Source organism: Lutra lutra, chromosome 1 (assembly GCF_902655055.1).
Source record: "Lutra lutra chromosome 1, mLutLut1.2, whole genome shotgun sequence".
Lineage (NCBI taxonomy): Eukaryota > Metazoa > Chordata > Mammalia > Carnivora > Mustelidae > Lutra > Lutra lutra.
Genome location: NC_062278.1, coordinates 121,301,876 through 121,320,301, shown reverse-complemented (window position 1 = coordinate 121,320,301; position 18,426 = coordinate 121,301,876). Strand labels below are relative to the sequence as shown.

At 39.7% G+C, this 18,426-nt stretch overlaps 1 protein-coding gene across 1 annotated transcript in view; it reads left to right on the top strand.

Annotated features, from left to right (window-relative positions):
• UMPS (uridine monophosphate synthetase) overlaps positions 1 to 17,207 on the top strand; it is a 29,895-nt gene extending 12,688 nt beyond the window's left edge. Inside the window, exons 4-6 of the mRNA XM_047734904.1 lie at positions 1,028 to 1,203; positions 3,058 to 3,172; positions 16,848 to 17,207. Of these exons, the coding sequence (XP_047590860.1) occupies positions 1,028 to 1,203; positions 3,058 to 3,172; positions 16,848 to 17,017 (461 nt within the window). The 3' untranslated portion in view covers positions 17,018 to 17,207. The remainder of the gene's footprint in view (positions 1 to 1,027; positions 1,204 to 3,057; positions 3,173 to 16,847) is intronic.
• Positions 17,208 to 18,426: the final 1,219 nt, after the last annotated feature.

The window sequence follows — 18,426 nt, the reverse complement described above, 5'->3', positions numbered from 1 at the left end:
GAGCGTGTATTGGTTTAAAAAAAAATCTACTTAATTTTCTACCCATTCTGTAGTTCTGTAATATTGTATAGGACAACTTTTTTTACTTAAATAACAAGATAAAATGTCTGTTGAAAGGCTAATGCTTTTTTTTTTTTAAGATTTTATTTATTTATTTGACAGAGAGATCACAAGTAGGCACAAGCAGGCAGATGGAGAGGGGGAAGCAGGCTCCCTGCTGAGCAGAGAGCCCGATGCGGGACTCGATCCCAGGACCCTGAGATCATGACCTGAGCCGAAGGCAGAAGCTTAACCCACTGAGCCACCCAGGCGTCCCGAAAGGTTAACGCTTAAAGGCATCTTAGAGATAGCAATTTTTCTTAAAGTAATACATGCTTATGCTCAAGCTATTTCTTTAGGATAGATTTGTCTGATTTTTTTTCCCTGTGCTTAAGATGTTCTACCATCATCACTTTGCTTACTTTAGTTTACCAACTGATGTGAAAGTTACACAAACTCTACAGGTTTGCATGTAGTTTTTTCAGAAATTGATTAGGGGTATTGCTGTTAGCTTTTAAAGTGAATACAGTTGCCTGTTGAAATTAAGAGACCTGAGGAACAGTAGAACCTTTGAGGGATGGTAAAATTGCTGAGAGACTCCTGCAGAATGAGCCTCGGTCGTCTTCACAGGAGTTTCAGAATGCTGGTGTCTTTGGCGGCAGGTGCCCCCTTCACTGGAGTGCCGTTACTCTTCATGTTTTACTGCTGGTCAGAAGCTTCAGCCTACAAGGAAAGCCAGTCTTCTCAGTGTTGCTGATAACTAAGTGCAGAAATTGTAAGACTTTTTGCTCATTGTGCCGCTTTCAACTAGCCACCAGATGAACAGTTTTTCGCAGATGGACCCATCAGGCCCCTGGGAATCACTGCAGTTCTCAAAGCACTTCTCTGGTTCATTCGCATATTTCTGTGAAATTACTGCAGACTACAGTTGGTTGGCCAAAAAGTTAGTGGTTTTTGTTTGAACACTGTCTTTTTTTCAACTTCTCAGGTGGTGTCTTTAAAATAGCTTCTTGGGCAGATCTGGTCAATGCTCACGTGGTGCCAGGTTCGGGGGTTGTGCGGGGCCTGAGTGAAGTCGGCCTGCCTTTGCAGCGGGGATGCCTGCTCATTGCGGAGATGAGCTCTGCTGGCTCCTTGGCTACAGGCAGCTACACAAAAGCTGCGGTAAGTGACAGAGGGGCTGGGGTGCAGAAGGCCAGGACTGTTGTGCTTGAAGTGACAGGGAAAGAAAACAGCTCAAATTTGAGATTTATGGAACCCTTGCCCCCAAAAAATCAGCTGTTAGGGCAACACTAATGCTAGGGCGCTAGAGTTTCCAGGTAATAACATTTTATATCTTGTAGTGGGCACTTAAGAGATACAAACATTGAGATACAAGTATTTGGTCAAATATCTCTGTCCTTATCTGGGCTTTAGATAGTTGGAGTTTTTTGTCTTTGTTTTTCCATTTTGCCATATGTTGAAATTGAAGGGTTTCTTTCCAGATGTGCAGTTTCTCAGAATCTCCCAAGTCACAGAAATGCATTCTCATCACAGCAGTCCAGATGTAGTTTTATTTTCTTCAGTCTTTGCTATTGATTGGTATTGTGTGGGAAAGCTCTAGAGTTCTGATGGTGTTTTCTCCATTAACCCCCATTATTTTTTTTTAAAGATTTTATTTATTTATTTGACAGAGATCACAAGTAGGCGGGGGGGGGGGGGGTGGGAAGCAGGCCCCCTGCTGAGCAGAGAGCCCGATGTGGGGCTCGGTCCCAGGACCTGGAGATCACCACCTGAACTGAAGGCAGAGGCTTTAACCCACTGAGCCACCCAGGCGCCCCAACTCGCCATTATTAAAAGTTCTTATAACACCATATATGTTAGTCCAAAACCCCCACCCGTGCACACCAGAATAAAATGAGGTGGATAACTATCTAGTTAAAAAGTTCCTTTACAGGGGCGCCTGGGTGGCTCAGTGGGTTAAGCCGCTGCCTTCGGCTCAGGTCATGATCTCAGGGTCCTGGGATCGAGTTCCACATCGGGCTCTCTGCTCAGCAAGAAGCCTGCTTCCCTCTCGCTCTCTCTCTCTGCATTCTTCTCCGTCTACTTGTGATCTCTCTCTGTCAAATAAATAAATAAAATCTTTAAAAAAAAAAATTAAAAAAAAAAGTTCCTTTACAGATATTTTAAAGACCATTAATTTTAAAAGTAATAGAAATTTTAACAAAATGTTAATTTTCACATGGGAATTTATTATTTGTATTACTTTAAATACTGTCGAGCTTTGAAGAAATCATTTGGCCCTGGGGCCATGTTTTAACCCCACCTCTAAATTGACGATAAATATGATTTCCCACCTCTCCTAGCAGAGAGTCCATGAGTCAGTGCTAATATTTGGCATTCTGGGAGTCTGGGTCTGGCTCAAGGACAAGACTTGGCTTGTTGGTAGGTGGTAATACTTGGTGACACAAATAGTACAGTAGGAACCTCACAGAAGAGCCAAATAAGACCTTCTAGAGAAACTTCTGTAAATGTGAGGAAATGGTATAGAAATGGTAGAGATCAGTTACTGGCAGATGTTAAAGGAATGTGGTAAAAGGTGCCTTTTCTTTAGCTCTTGACGTCACTGTTTTTACACAGTGGGTGTCTGGATACGGAACAGTACCCTGTGTAGGTAGGCAGTACGCCTTCAGCTTGGTTTCCTACCATTATTAATGTATTCTAGAGTACTCTCCACCTAGCCTCTAGAAGTAGGTAGGTTTGCAAGCATTATTACTTACCATCTCAGTTTTAGATGGACACAGTATAGGAGTCTTTTGTTTTTAAGGTATGATTAATTGGGAGAGGCGGTTATCTCAGGGTCTTAATGGATCAAGTATGTAGATTCATATCTAAGATTACCTGTTTTAGATAAGAGTTTCATATCAAACAAGAGAAGACATTTATAAACTAGCAAAAGTTTTTTATTAATAGAGTTGATTTTTTACTTGTAGAACTGTTACTCTGTAATTAACTACTTTCCTATTACATTCCTTTTAGGTTAGAATGGCAGAGGAGAATCCTGAATTTGTGCTTGGTTTTATTTCTGGCTCCCGAGTAAGCATGAAACCAGAATTTCTTCACTTGACTCCAGGAGTTCAGTTAGAAGCAGGAGGTAAATCTATTTATTGGTCATGATTTTTCCAAAATACTTCTTTATCCACAATAAAATTTTGTGTTACTACAAATTTGTTAAAGAGAAAAACCGAAATGAATGAGCCCTTGGGCTTGCTAATATTACCTAGATATGCAAAAGAGCTTGCAGTCTAATTGTGGTGAAATTTTAAAAAGCTGCTTTTTGTTGAAGTATGCCTAGAAACTGATTATTTTAGTTTAGTTTTCCCCAACTAATACTCCAAATATGCTGCCTTAAAGGGTAGTCTCTGATCGAGGAAGAATGCTCTAGGCTAAACCAAATCCAATATTTGTTTTTTAGAGGACCCGGCAGAACTCTTGATGTGATAATGTCTATTGTGACTCTCAAGCGTGGGGATATATGGTTCTTTCATGTCTCTCAAACTTAATAACACTTTCACCAGTCTGAGACAAGTAGTTAGAGTGGCTAAAAAACAGGACAGATATAGTCTGTAGTAAAGGGAGTAAACTGGGTTATAAAAATAAGCATTTCTTTTTTTTTTTTTTTTTTTTTTAAGATTTTATTTATTTATTTGACAGAGGGATCACAAGTAAGCAGACAGGCAGGCTCCCTGCTGAGCAGAGAGCCCAATGTGGGGCTTGATCCCAGGACCCTGAGACCATGACCCGAGCCGAAAGCTGAGGCTTTAACCCACTGAGACACCCAGGTGCCCCCAAAATAAGCAATTCTGTATGTCCTATGGGACCAGTTAAAGTGGCTTTGGGGAAGAAATCAGGACCTAGAAACATTTTTCCTGAATTGGTTAATTGCTTATCACAGTTATGGGAGTTTATCCAGTTTCCCATCTCTTCCTAAGAAGTTGGAAATTGGAACTTTGAGCAGTAGGGTTCTCAGCAAAACTATTTAAAATGAAAACAACTAGCTTGTCACGCCTCAGTGGAATTTGCCAGGTGTTGAGAAGTTACCTGTACAAATATTGAGAAAAGTAGATTTTATACTAGTCATTCTTATAGAAGTCATACCCATCTCATTGAACCATTCATTCCCCAGTCTAGCTTGCCTCTCCAGAGATCATAATTATCCTTCCAGACCTTGGCTTTGCATACACTCAACAAACACACAGGGAGTGGGAAAATGTTTTGTATGTGTGAGGCTACATTGCATTTCCACATCCAGCGTTACCTTTAATAACAGTGTTTCCTAGTTATAATCGGGCTGTAATATGTTTAACCATTTCCCCTCTTGATAGATTTAGACTATTTTACCAGCAGTGAACATCTTTGTATATCTTTTTGCACAAGGGACAGATCTTGGCAGGCTTCCAGTTTGGCAGGGATCTGTGACCTACAGAGCTCTTTTCAGGGAACGAAGCTGGTGAACACCATCTTTATACTCTCCCTCTGCCTCATTAGACCTTGCCCGTGTCTCCCAGAGAAGAGGGTAGACGCACATCTGGGGCCCTGATTTTTGCTACTGCCACCGGGGAGACCCTTCCAAATAACCTGGCTCTGGTGGCCAGTGGGGCTTATGCTTGTGGTCTCACAGAATTATATATAGTTGATTTTAAAAGCTGGTGGCTGAGGGCGTGGCTTCCAATTAGCCTGAATCTAGGTGCTAAAATCCTTTCCTTTAGGACACTGACAAGTCTTGGCATATTTCCAACAGCCTGGAGCCATTGAAAATACAGTAGATTGCTTGAACAATCACAAAGCTTTGTGAGACAGCTGAGAGGGCAGGTTTGAACACAAAGTTTATCTTCTATGCAAACCTATTTTTCCAAGACTTGGAGAGGTGGTTATTTTTTCTAATGCATAGAAACCAACAAAGTCAACAAGCAAATTGAAGAAACAAAGGATTTTATGTTCCAGATGAAGAATAAGACACACAATCTCAGAAAAACTAATGAAATACCCGATAAAGAGTTCAGAGTAATAGTTGTAAAGATGCTTACCACACTCAGAGTAAAATGGATGAACACAGTGACAATTTCAACAAAAAGAAAAGAAAATACTAAATAGAAGTCCCAGAGCTGAGGAATACAATAACTAAACTGAGAAATAGAGAGGCAGAGTTCAGTAGCAAACTAGATGAAACAGAAGGATCAGTAAACTTGATGACAAGGTAGGGGAACTCACCCAATCAGAGCAGCAAAATGAACAAAATGAAGATAGTTTATGGGACATTAAGTGGACTGACATTTACATTATAGGGGTCCCAAAATGGGGGAAGGGACAGAAAGAGACAGAAAAATTATTGGAAGAAATAATGACTGAAACTTCCTAACCATTGGAAGGAAACACACATCCAGATCCAGCCAGCCCAGAAAGTTCCAAATAAGTTGAATCCGAAGAGTCCACTACAAGACACAAAATGTCAATTGCACTGTATGTTATCTAGCTGGAATTGAAAAACTTGGAGGACAAAAAAGTTAAAATGTCAGAAGTTAAAGACAAGGAGGGACTCTTAAAAGCAGCAAGAACAAAACAGCTCCCTTGTATGTATACAAAGGAACTCCTGTAAGACATTTTCCTGCAGAAACTGCAGGCCAAAAGGGAGTGGTGAGATACATTCAAAGTGCTCAAAGAAAAATCTTCCAACAAAGAACTGTACTCAGGGGCGCCTGGGTGGCTTAGTGGGTTAAAGCCTCTGCCTTCGGCTCAGGTCATGATCCCGGGGTCCTGGGATCGAGCCCCGCATCGGGCTCTCTTCTCAGCGGGGAGCCTGCTTCCTCCTCTCTCTCTCTGCCTACTTGTGATCTCTGTCTGTCAAATAAATAAATAAAATCTTTAAAAAAAAAAAAAAAAAAAGAACTGTACTCAGCAGAGTTTAGGATTGAAAGATAAGAGCTTTCCACAACAGCCAAAGTTAGAGAAGGAGTTCATCATCACTAAATCAGCCTTACAAGAAATATTAATGGGACTTCTTTAAGCTGAAACAAAAGGATGCTAATTAGTAACAAGAAAACATAAAAGAATAGATCTCACGGGATAGGTAAATAGATAGTGAAGGTAGTAGATTAGTCCCTTCTAAGTTAAAAGACAAAAGTAATTTAATTACAATAATTAAAGGATAGGTAGGATAGAAAGGCTTAAAAGTGTGGTCTCAAAATGTAAAAGATGGAGAAAAAATTTAGAGCTTTAGACTATTGTCAAACATAATTTGCTATCAACTTAAAATACATGTGAAGTTGTTAAATGTAAGCCTTCCAGTAACAACAAAGCAAAATCCTTTAGTAGATGTACAAGATAAAGAAATCCAAGCATATGCATGGAGCACTGGGTGTGGTGCAAAAATAATGAATACTGTTATGCTGAAAAAAATAAAAAATAAATAATAAAAAAAAAAATCCAAGCATACCACTTAAAGTCATCAAATCACACTGGGGCGCCTGGGTGGCTCAGTGGGTTAAGCCTCTGCCTTCGGCTTAGGTCATGATCTCAGGGTCCTGGGATCGAGCCTCAAATTGGGCTACCTGCTCTGCGGAGAGCCCTTTTTCTCTGCCTGCCTCTCTGTCTACTTGTGATCTCTCTTTCTCTGTGTCAAATAAATAAAATCTTAAAAAAAAAAAAGACATCAAATCACAAAGGAAGAGAACAAGGGAAGAACAGAGAGCAACCAGAAAACAATTTAAAAAAATGGCAGGAAGTACATACCTAACAATAATTACCTTAAATGGACTAAATTCTCCAGTCAAAAGCGGCTGAAAAGGACTTTAAAAACCAGACCTATCCCTCTACTGCCTGTAAGAGCCTCATTTCACATATAGACTAAAAATGAAGAGATGGGAGATACTGCATGCAAGTGGAAACCAAAAGACTTACACTTTTTATCAGACCAAATAGACTTTCAAACAAAAATTATAATGAGAGACAGACAAGGGCATCATTACATAATGGAGTCAGTCCAACAAGAGGATCTAACATTTGTAAATATTCTGGCCCCCATAGGAGCACCTCAATGTATAAAAGCAAATATCAGCAGTCCTAAAGGGAGAAATACACAGTAATCCAAGAATAGTAGGGGATTTTAACACCTCACTTACATCAATAGATAGATCATCTAAACAGAAAACCAGTAAATGAACATCAGCCTTAAACAACACATTAGACCAGATGGACTTAAGAGATGTATACAGAACATGGGGCACCTGCGTGGCTCAGTGGGTTAAGCCGCTGCCTTCGGCTCAGGTCATGATCTCAGGGTCCTGGGATCGAGTCCCGCATCAGGCTCTCTGCTCGGCAGGGAGCCTGCTTCCCTCTCTCTCTCTCTCTCTGCCTGCCTCTCTGTCTACTTGTGATCTCTCTCTGTCAAATCAATAAATAAAATCTTTAAAAAAAAAAAAAAGATGTATACAGAACATTCCATCTAAAAGCAATAGAATACTCTTCTCAAGTGTACCTGGAACATTCCTCAGGTTAGATAATATTTTAGGCCCCAAAATCTGATAGTAAAACCAGACAAGAATGCCAGAAGAACAGAAAATTATAAGCCAATATATTCTTGATGAACAAAGATGCAAAAATCCTGAACAAAATAGCAAATTGAGGGACGCCTGGGTGGCTCAGTTGGTTAAGCAGCTGCCTTCGGCTCAGGTCATGATCCCAGCGTCCTGGGATCGAGTCCCACGTCGGGCTCCTTGCTTGGCGGTGAGCCTGCTTCTCCCTCTGCCTGCCATTCTGTCTGCCTGTGCTCCCTCGCTCTCCTCTCTCTCTGACAAATAAATAAAATCTTAAAAAAAAAAATATAGCAAATTGAATTCAATGGTATCTTAAAAGGATCATGTACCCAGACACCTGGGTGGCTCAGTCGCAGTTGGGCATCCAGCTCTTGGTTTCAGCTTAAGGTATGATCTCATAGTTCTTGGATCAAGCCCTGCATGAGGCTCCACACTCAGAAAGTCTGCTTGAGGATTCTCTCCCTCTGCCCTGCAGGTACATGCTCTCTCTCTTTAAAATAAACTCTTAAAAAAGTTGACGCAATGATCACCTGGGATTAATTCCAGGAATTCGGGGATGGTTCAACTTCTACAAATCAATGTGATATACCACATTAAAAAAATGAAGGATAAAAACCATATGACCTTCTCACCACATGCAGAAAGAGCGATTTGACAAAATTCAGTATCCATTTATGATAAAGATTTAAAGTGGATATAGAGAGAACATACCTCAGCTTAATAAAGGCCATGTATAAAAAGCCCACAGTTAACATCCTACTCAGCAGTGAAAAGATCAAAGCTTTTCCTTTAAGATTAGGAACAAGACCAGGATGCCCATTCTCACCACTTTTATTTCATAGTACTGGAAAGTCCTGGCCACAGAAGTTAGTCAAGAAAAAGAAACAAGAGTCATCCAAATTGGAAGTGAAGACATAAAACTGTCACTATTTGTAGATTATATATTTTATAGAAAACCCTAAAGACTCCACCAAAAAATTGTTAGAATAAATGAATTCAGTCAAGTTGCAGGATATAAAAATCCATTGCATTTCTATACACTTAATATCATACTATCAGAAAGAGAAATTTAAGACAATCACATTTACAATGGCATTAAAAAGAATAAATTACATAGGAATAAATTTAACCAGAGAGTTTTTAAAGACCTGTATACCGAAAACTGGAAGACACTGATGAAAGAATCGAAGATGACACAGATAAATGGGAATATACTCATGCTCACAGATTGAAAGATGTAATGTTGTTAAAATGTCCATACTACTCAAACCATAAGTGACTCTTAATCTCACAAAACAAACTGAAGGTTGATGGGGGGAGGGGGGTTGGGCGGGGGGTGGGATTATGGACACTGGGGAGGGTGTGTGCTATGGTGAGTGCTGTGAAGTGTGGAAACCTGGTGATTCACAGACCTGTACCCCTGGGGATAAAAATATATGTTTATAAAAAATAAAATAAAAAAAAAAATGTCCATACTACTCAATCAATAGATTTGATAATGCATTCATTATGAAGATTCCAGTGGCATCTTTCAATGGAATGGAACAGACTATCTTAATATTTGTATGGAATCAGAAAAGACCCCAAATAGCCAAAGCAATCTTGAGAAAAAACGCAAAATTAAAGGCATCACACTTCTGGATTTCAAAATATAATTACAAAGCTATAGCAATCAAAACAATATTGATATAAAAACAGACACATAACAGTGGAACACAGAGGGCCAAGAAATACACTCATGCATATGTTGTCAATTTATGACAAAGGAGCTGAGACTTTACAGTGGGGAAAGGACATTATTTTCAGTAAAATTGTGTTGGAAAAACCGGATAGTCACGTGCAAAAGAATGAGACTGTGTCACTGTCTTAAACCATACACAGAATTTAATACCAAATAGATTAAGGACTTAAAGTAAGGCTTGAAACCATAAAACTCCTAGAAGAAAACATAGTTGGTAGGCTCCTTGACATCAGTTTTGGCAGTGATTTTTTTTTTTCTTAATCTGACCAAAACTAAAAGCAACGAAAGCCAAAATTAAAAAGTGGAATTGTATCAAACTAAAAAGATTCTGCACAGCAGAGGAAACCATCAACAAAATTAAAAGGCAGCCTACTAAATGGAAGTTTCCTAATCCTATATTTAATAAGGGATTAATACCTAAAATATATAATAAACTCATGTGCCTCAGTAGCCAAAAGAAAAAAATCCAATTAAAAAACAGGCAGAAGATCTGAAAAGACATTTTACAAAGAAGACATAAGATGGCCAACAGGCACACGAAAAGATATGAAATGTTACTAATCGGGAAAAACAAATCAAAACCATAGTGAGATAGCATCTAACGCCTTTCAGATTGGCTATTATCAAAAAGACAAGAAGTGCTGGGAAAGCTGTGGAAAAAAGGGGAGCCTTGTGCACTGTTGCTGGAAATGTAAATTGGTACAGTTAACATGGAAAACAGTGTGGAGGTTCCTCAAAAAATTAATATTGTATGACCCAGTAATTTCATTTTTGAGTACTAATCCAAGGAAAACAAAAACACTAACTCAGAATCATACATACACCCCCGTATTCATTGTGGGATTATTTAAATAGCCAAGATATGGAAACAACCTCAGTGTCCAGTGGATGAAGAGAATATATATACACACAATGGAATATTATGACATAAAAATAATGAAATCTTGCCATTTGTGACAACATAGATGGACCTTGAGGGCATAATACTAAGTGAAATAAGCCGGAGAATGACAAATACCATATGCTCTCACTGTGTGTGGAATCTAAAAACAAAACCAAACAAGTTCATATATTTGGAGAACAGATTAGTGGTTGCCTGGGGTTGGGGAGTGGGCAAAATGGGTGAAGGGTGTCAAAAAGAGGGATGTAATGTACAGCATGGTGACTGTAGTTAATAATACTGTATTGCATTTTGGAAAGTTCTAAGAGGGTAAGTCTTAAACATGCTCATCACACAGATTTTTTTCGTCATTACTCAAGGTGATAATTGTCGACTATACCTACTGTGATGAGTTGGCAATGTGTACCAATATCAAATCATTATGTTGTATATCTGAAACTAATGTTACATATTGATTATATCTCAATAAAAAAATATTCAGCATAGCCTTGGAAGTCCAACCGACAGCATTCTGGCAAGAAAAAAAAAGCATCCGAATTAGAAAGGAAAAAGTCAAACTCAGTAGCTGTAGATGACGTAATACTATACACAGAAACACCTCAGAGGTACTACAGCTGTACCAGACCATTGGAGTAAATACTGCAATAAAGCAAGTCAAGTAAACCTTTTGGTTTCACAGTGCATTTAAAGATTGTGTTTCTGCTGTAGAGTATTAAGTGTTCAGTGGCTTTATGTCTAAAATTACAAAGTACATACCTTAATTAAAAAGTACTTTATTGCTAAAAAATGCTAACCATCATCTGAGCTTTCAGCAAGTTACAATGTCTTTGCTGGTGGAAGGTCCTGCCTCGATTTTGATGGCTGCTAACTGATCATGGTGGTGATTGCTGAAGATTGGGGCAGCTCTGGCAATTTTTAAAAATAAGACAATGAGGGTGCCTGGGTGGCTCAGTGGGTTAAGCCACTGCCTTTGGCTCGGGTCATGATCTCAGGGTCCTGGGATCGAGTCCCGCATCGGGCTCTCTGCTCAGCAGGGAGCCTGCTTCTCTCTCTCTCTCTCTCTCTCCCTCCCTGCCTCTCTGTCTACTTGTGATCTCTCTCTGTCAAATAAATTAAAAAAAAAAAAATAAGACAATGAAGTGTGTTGTATCAACAGACTCTTTCATGAATAATTCTCTATAGCATGCAGTGCTGTTGGATAGTTTTTTATTTTTTCAATGTGGAGTCCGGCTCAGGGCTTGAACTCATGACCCCAAAATCAAGACCTGAGCTGAGATTAAGAATCAGATGTTTAACTGACTGAGCCACGTAGGCACCCCTGTTTGATAGCATTTTTAACCACAGTAGAACATCTTTCAAAATTGGAGTCAATCCTCTCAAACCCTGCTTTATCAACTAAGTTTAGGTAATATTCTGGATCCTTTGTTGTCCTTTCAACAGTCTTACCAGCATCTTGACTGGAGTAGTTTTCATTTCAAGAAGCCATGTTCTTGGTTCTTTGCTTATTCATAAGAAGCAACTCTTCATCTGTTCAGGTTTTATTATGAGATTGCCGCAGTTCATTCACATTTACAGGCTTCACTTCTAATTCTAGTTCTCTCACTATTTCCCCCATATCTGCAGTTACTCTTCCACTAAAGTCTTGAACCCCTCAAAGTCATCCATGAGGGCTGGAGCAACTTCCAAATTCTTCTTGTTAATGCTGATATTTTGACCTCTTCCCGTGAACCGCAAATGTTCTTAATGGCAGCTTGAATGGTGACTCCTTTCCAGGTTTTCAGTTTACTTTGTCCAGATCCATTAGAGGAATCACAGTCTTTGGCAGCTATAGCTTTGTGAGATTTTTTTTTTTTTAAAGATTTATTTATTTATTGGAGCACCTGGGTGGCTCAGTCGTAAAGCATCTGCCTTTGGCTCAGGTCATGATCCCCACGATCCTGGGATGGAGCCCTGTATCAGGTTCCCCCTGATTGTGTTACCTCTCTCGCTGTGTCTGTCAAATAAAATCTTAAAAATATATGTATATATGTATTTATTTTAGAGAGAGAGTGAACATGCGTACCTGAGAGAGGGTGAGTGGGGGGAGCAACAAGGAGAGAATCTTAAGGCAGACTCCCCACAGAGTGCAGACCCTGATATGGGGCCTGATCTCAAGACCCAGGAGACCATGACCTGAGCGGACATCAAGAGTTGGATGCTTAAATGACTGAGCCACATGAGATGTATTTCTTAAATAATAAGACTTAAAATTCAAAATTACTCCTTGATCTATGTATGGGCTGCAGAATAGATTTTGTTATAGCAGACATGACAACATTAATCTCATGTACATCTCCAACAAAATTCTTGGGTAAGGAAGTACACTGTCAGGAAGCAGTAATATTTGGAATCTTCTTTCCGAGCAGTAGGTCTCCACAGTGGACTTAAATATTCAGTGAACCATGTTATAGACAAATGTGCTGTCATCTAGGCTTTATCATTCCATTTACAGAGCATAGGTAGAGTAGATTTAGCATAAATCTTAAGGACCCTAGGATATTCGGAATGGTAAGCAAGCATTGGCTTCAACCTAAAGTCACAAACTGCATCAGCACCCAATAAAAGAAGGTCAGTCTGTCCTTTGAAACTTTGAAGCCAGGCACTAATTTCTCCTCTCCAGCTATGAGAGTCCTAGATGGTATCCTCTTTCAATAGAAGGCTGTTTAATCTACACTGAAAATCTGGTGTAGCCACTTCCATTAACTATCTGATCTAGATCTGGATATATATATGGGGGAGGGAGCATACTTTGGAGAGGGGCAAGAGGAGAGGGAAAGAGAAACTGTAGCAGACTCCTCACTGAGTGCAGAACCTGATGCAGGGCTTGATTTCAGGATCTGAGATCATGACCTGAGCCAAAACCAAGAGTCAGACATTCAGCCAACTGTGCCACCCAGGCACCCCTACTTTACACTTTTATATTACAGAGATTTCTTTCCTTAAACCTCATAAGCCAGCCTCTGATAGCTTCCAGCTTTTCTTCTGCAGCTTCCTCACCTCTTTCAGCCTTCCTAGAATTGAAGAGAGTTGGGGACTCCCTCTGGATTAGGCTTTGGGTTAAGGGAGTGTTGTGCCTGATTTGCTCTTCTGTCCAGACCACTGAAACTTTCTCCATATCAGCAATAAGGTGGTGTTGTTTATCTTTCATGTGTTCAGTAGAGTAGCACTTCTAATTTCCTTCAAGAACTTTTTCTTTGCATTCACAGCTTTGCTGTTTGCTGCAAGAGGACTAGTTTTCAGCCCATCTTGGCTTTCAATATGCCTTTCTCACTAAAGCACTTCTAGCTTTTGATTCAAAGTGAGAGAGAGGCATGTGACTCTTCTTTCACTTGAGCACTTCAAGCATTGTATGGTTATAAAGTGGCCTAATTTCAATATTGCTGTGTCTCAGGGAGTAGGGAGGGACAAGAAGAGGGGGAGAGATGGCTGGTGGTGGAGCAGACAGAACACATACATTTATTAAGGTCACCATCTTATGTGGGCACACTTTGTTGTTCCCCAAAGCAGATTACTGTAACAAAAATAACAATAATGAAGAAATTTGAAATAGTGTGAAAAGTACCAATATGTGATAGAGATACAAAGTAAGTAAAGACTGTTGGAAAAATGGGGCAAAGAGATTTGCTGAATGCAAGGTTGCCACAAACCTTCTATTTGTAAAAAATGCAGTATCTGTGAAGCACAGTAAAGTGAAGTGCAGTAAAATGAGGTATGTCTCTACAGAAAACATGAGTCCACCAAAAAAACTGTTAGAATAAATGAATTCAGTGGAGTTCTCAGGCTACAACATTAACATCAGTTGTTTCAATGCACAAATAAGCTATCACAGAGAGAAGAAACCCCATTTACAATTGCATCCAAAGGAATAAAATACTTAGGAATAAATTTAACCAAGGAAGTAAAAGACTTGTACTTTGAAAACTGTTAAGCTCTTGATGAAAAGTTGAAGATGATGCAAATATATAGAAAAATATTGTGTGTTCACAGATTGAAAGAATTATGAAATGTCCATACTACCCAAAGCCGTCTACAGATTCAGTGCAAGTTCCATTAAAATAACAATGACTTTTTTTAATAGAACTAATACAAAGAATCCTAAAATTTATATAGAACCACAAAAGACCTCAAATAATCAAAGCAGTCTTGAGGAAGAGGAATGAAGCTGGAAATATCATGCTCCCCGATTTCAAACTATAATTACAAAACTATAGTAATTAAAGTGATATACTATTGGCGGGGAAACAGACACATAGATCAATGGAATGGAATGGAGAAACCAAAGAGAAACACTCCTATATGGTCAGTTAATCTATGACAAAGGAGACAAGATGTACAATGGGGAAAAGACAGTCAATCTTTAATAAATGGTGTTGGGGAAACTGGACAGCTACACATAGAAGAATTAAACTGGACCACTTCTTACATCTTATGCAAAAATAAATTCAAAATGTATTCAAGTGTGAATGTGAGACCTAAAGTTGTAAACTCCTAGAAGAAAACATAGGCAGCAAGCTCTTTTATATTAATTTTAGCAATATTTTTTTTTTTGATCAGTCTCCAAAAGCAAGGGCAACAAAAACTAAAATACTGAGATTACATCCAACTAAAAAGTTTTTGCACAGCAAAGGAAACCATCAGGTAAAGGAAAAGGCACCCATTGAATGGGGAAGGAATTTGCAAATAATGCATCAAATAAGGATAAAAAGGTAATACCCAGAATATATAAAGAACTTACACATTTCATTAAAAAAACAAACCCTGATGAAAAATGACGTGAATAGACATATTTCCAAAGGAGACATGTAGCTGGTCAACAGGTACATGAGAAGACTCAACATGACTGATCATCAGAGAACAAGGTGTGAAGAAGAGGGAATCCTAGTTCACCAGCGTTGGGTAGGAAAGTAAATTGGTACAGCCACTGTGGAAGATAGTACTGGTCTCTCAAAAAAAATTAAAAATAGGGACGCCTGGGTGGCTCAGTTGGTTAAGCAGCTGCCTTCAGCTCAGGTCATGATCCCAGCGTCCTGGGATCGAGTCCCACATCGGGCTCCTTGCTCGTCGGGGAGCCTGCTTCTCCCTCTGCCTGCCATTCTGTCTGCCTGTGCTTGCTCTCTCTCCCTCTCTGTCTCTGACAAATAAATAAATTAAATCTAAAAAAAAAAAAAATAACACTGTCCTACAATCAGCAGTTCCAGTTCTGGGTATTTTATCAGAAGAAAACAAAACCACCAATTTGAAGAGGATATGCACCCATATGTTCACTGCAGCATTATTTATAATAGCCAAGATATTGAAGCTGCCCGTGTCCATTAATAGATGGAGAAAGATGTGGTATAGGTTATACAATGAATGTTACTCATTTTTTAAAAAAGTGAAATCTTGTCATTTTTGACAACATGGATGAACCTAGAGGGTATTATGCCAAGTAAAATAAGTCAAAGACTAATAGCTTATGGTTTCACTTACACTAGAATCTAGAAAAAAACCAACCAAATAAACCAGAAACTAACTCATAAGAAACAAAGTGTTGTTTACTAGTTGGGAGAACAGTTGGGGAACGGGTGAAACAGGTGAAGGGGATTAAGAGATACAAACAACTGGGGCACCTGGGTGGCTCAGTGGGTTAAAGCCTCTGCCTTCGGCTCAGGTCATGGTCCCAGTGTCCTGGGATCGAGCCCCACATCAGGCTCTGTGCTCTGCAGGGAGCCTGCTTCCTCCTCTCTCTGTCTGCCTCTCTGCCTACTTGTGATCTCTGTCTGTCAAATAAATAAATAAAATCTTTAAAAAAAAAAAAAATACAAACAACTAATAGTTATAAAATAAGCCCTGGGAATGTAATATACAGCACGGGGAATATAGTCATGGTAATAATTGTGTGTCATGACTGATAGTAATGACTTAGAGGTCAGTTCTAATGTATAAAAATATCAAATCGTTATGACATATACTGAATAATAGGATATTGTATGTCAGTTATACTTTGGTTAAAAAATAGAGTAAATTATTTAACACAAATATGATGAAATAAAAAGTCAAAATTAAGGATTAGGGTTTATAGTATATAGTGAGCACTGGATGAGGTTGTCACGGGAAGACTCATTTTGGTGTGGTCCGATTAGAGGTTTGAGGCATTTTCCAACACTTTAACAGTGATTCTGAGATGTGTAGTAGTACCATTGTTTTGATTGTAACACCAATTTTTATTGGTTTTTGGTAATGAACCTTTCTTGGCAACGTAACAGGTTTACTAGTTTTTGATACTGTTAACGATATAAATGGGCTAAAATTCAACACTGAAGAGGAGCTGGATAGCATCTTCCTCTGCCATGGGATCTCTGGCATATCTAAGGAGTCCCTTCAACTGCTTTTAATCACTTGCTCTCCCGGAGGGGCATGGAGAGCACTATGGCACATTTTTGTTTAAAGCTGGTTAGATTCATTTTCAGGAAACTGATTTGATTGGTTTCTTGGTTTTGTGTTCTGTTTTTTGGGGGGTTAGTTCATTCTTGCTTTCTTTGTATCATGTTAAACAGTGACTTTTGTGTTTTTGCAGGGGATAATCTTGGCCAACAGTACAACAGCCCCCAAGAAGTTATTGGCAAACGAGGTTCTGATATCATCATTGTAGGCCGGGGCATAACATCAGCATCCAATCGTCTGGAAGCAACTGAGTTGTACCGAAAAGCCGCTTGGGAAGCTTATTTGAGTAGACTTGGTATTTGAGTGTCTTGGATACATTGTTGTGAAGACCTTGAAGCTGCATGGTCTCCTGAGATGCGCTGGCTTGAAATGACAAGCCACACTTAATGGGTTGGATTCTTTCATGGGTTCTGTGTTGGAATGACTTCTGGATATCTCAAGTCTTTAGGAAATACCGAATGATGAATAATCACTGCATTGTTACTATAACAAACTCATGTTCAAGGTTTTTGTTTTTGTTTTTATTGAGACTGATGCTGGTTAGGCAATCACAGTTTGGTGTGTGTTGGGGTCTTTCATACTTGAGCATTTCCCTCCATCTGTATATCAGACTTTTTTGATTAATTGCTGGGACACAAAAATTTTAAGATCTCAGAAGGCTCAAACCAGGACAGTATTTCACATGTGCTCTATTCTATATCTTATGTGATGCCCAAATAATATTTAAATATTATTTTCCTTTCCTACATAAAAGTGATAGTCCAGGTATCCAGAGGGAGGAAAGGGGGAAGATAATGGTAGCTATAACCCTGAAGCCAATATCTGGTTTTCATTTCACCCAAAGGTGAGGCGTCCTGACTCATTTCCTCACTGAGGCAGCAGCTGTGGACCTGTGCTTCACCTGTTATGGTTTCCTCTTGTCTGACTCGGATGACAAGTAGACAGGCTGCTCTTTCATTTACTTAAAAAGAAAGCAGTGTCAAGACATCTAAGGTTCCATTGAAGGTTTGCCCAAGATCCTGCTTAATTATCCGAGCTATGTTGGACAGGGCAGTCAGCCTTCACTAGAAACAAAGAGAAAGCCCAGCCACAGAATTGACATTGTTATCACCAGGTCTGGGTTCCTGCTAGGTGGGGGGCAGGGACATCCGCCTTCACAGGCCCCACCTTCATGCACGTTCCCTAACCAGCCGAGCGGCCCTTCTCCTCTGGTCCCAAACACATGATTTCCCCCAATTCTATATATTTCTTTGGTCTTTTCAGGAAGCATCTAGAGGGAAGGGAATGAAGGATATGAGCTCAGGTGAGCATTTTGAAATGGCTGCCTCCTGCATGTTCAGAGTCTTGTCTGAGCAGGGCTGGGGTGGCAGTTGCAGTTGGAGGCTCATCGATCACTGCAGCCTGTGGTAACAAAGACCTAGAGTCTCGGTCCCAGTTCAGTCTTAGTCATGTTGATGGGAGTCATTCCTGGGAAAAGCCCATGGGGACTGTCTGAAAAAAGGCACTGGAGGGTGAAGGTGGCAGCCTGAAGTCACTTTTTTTTTTTTTAAGATTTTATTTATTTGAGAGAGAGCATGAGAGAGGAGAAGGTCAGAGGGAGAAGCAGACTCCCCAAGGAGCTGGAAGCCCAATGCGGGACTCGATCCTGGAACTCCGGGATCATGACCTGAGCCAAAGGCAGCCGCTCAACCAACTGAGCCACCCAGGTGCCC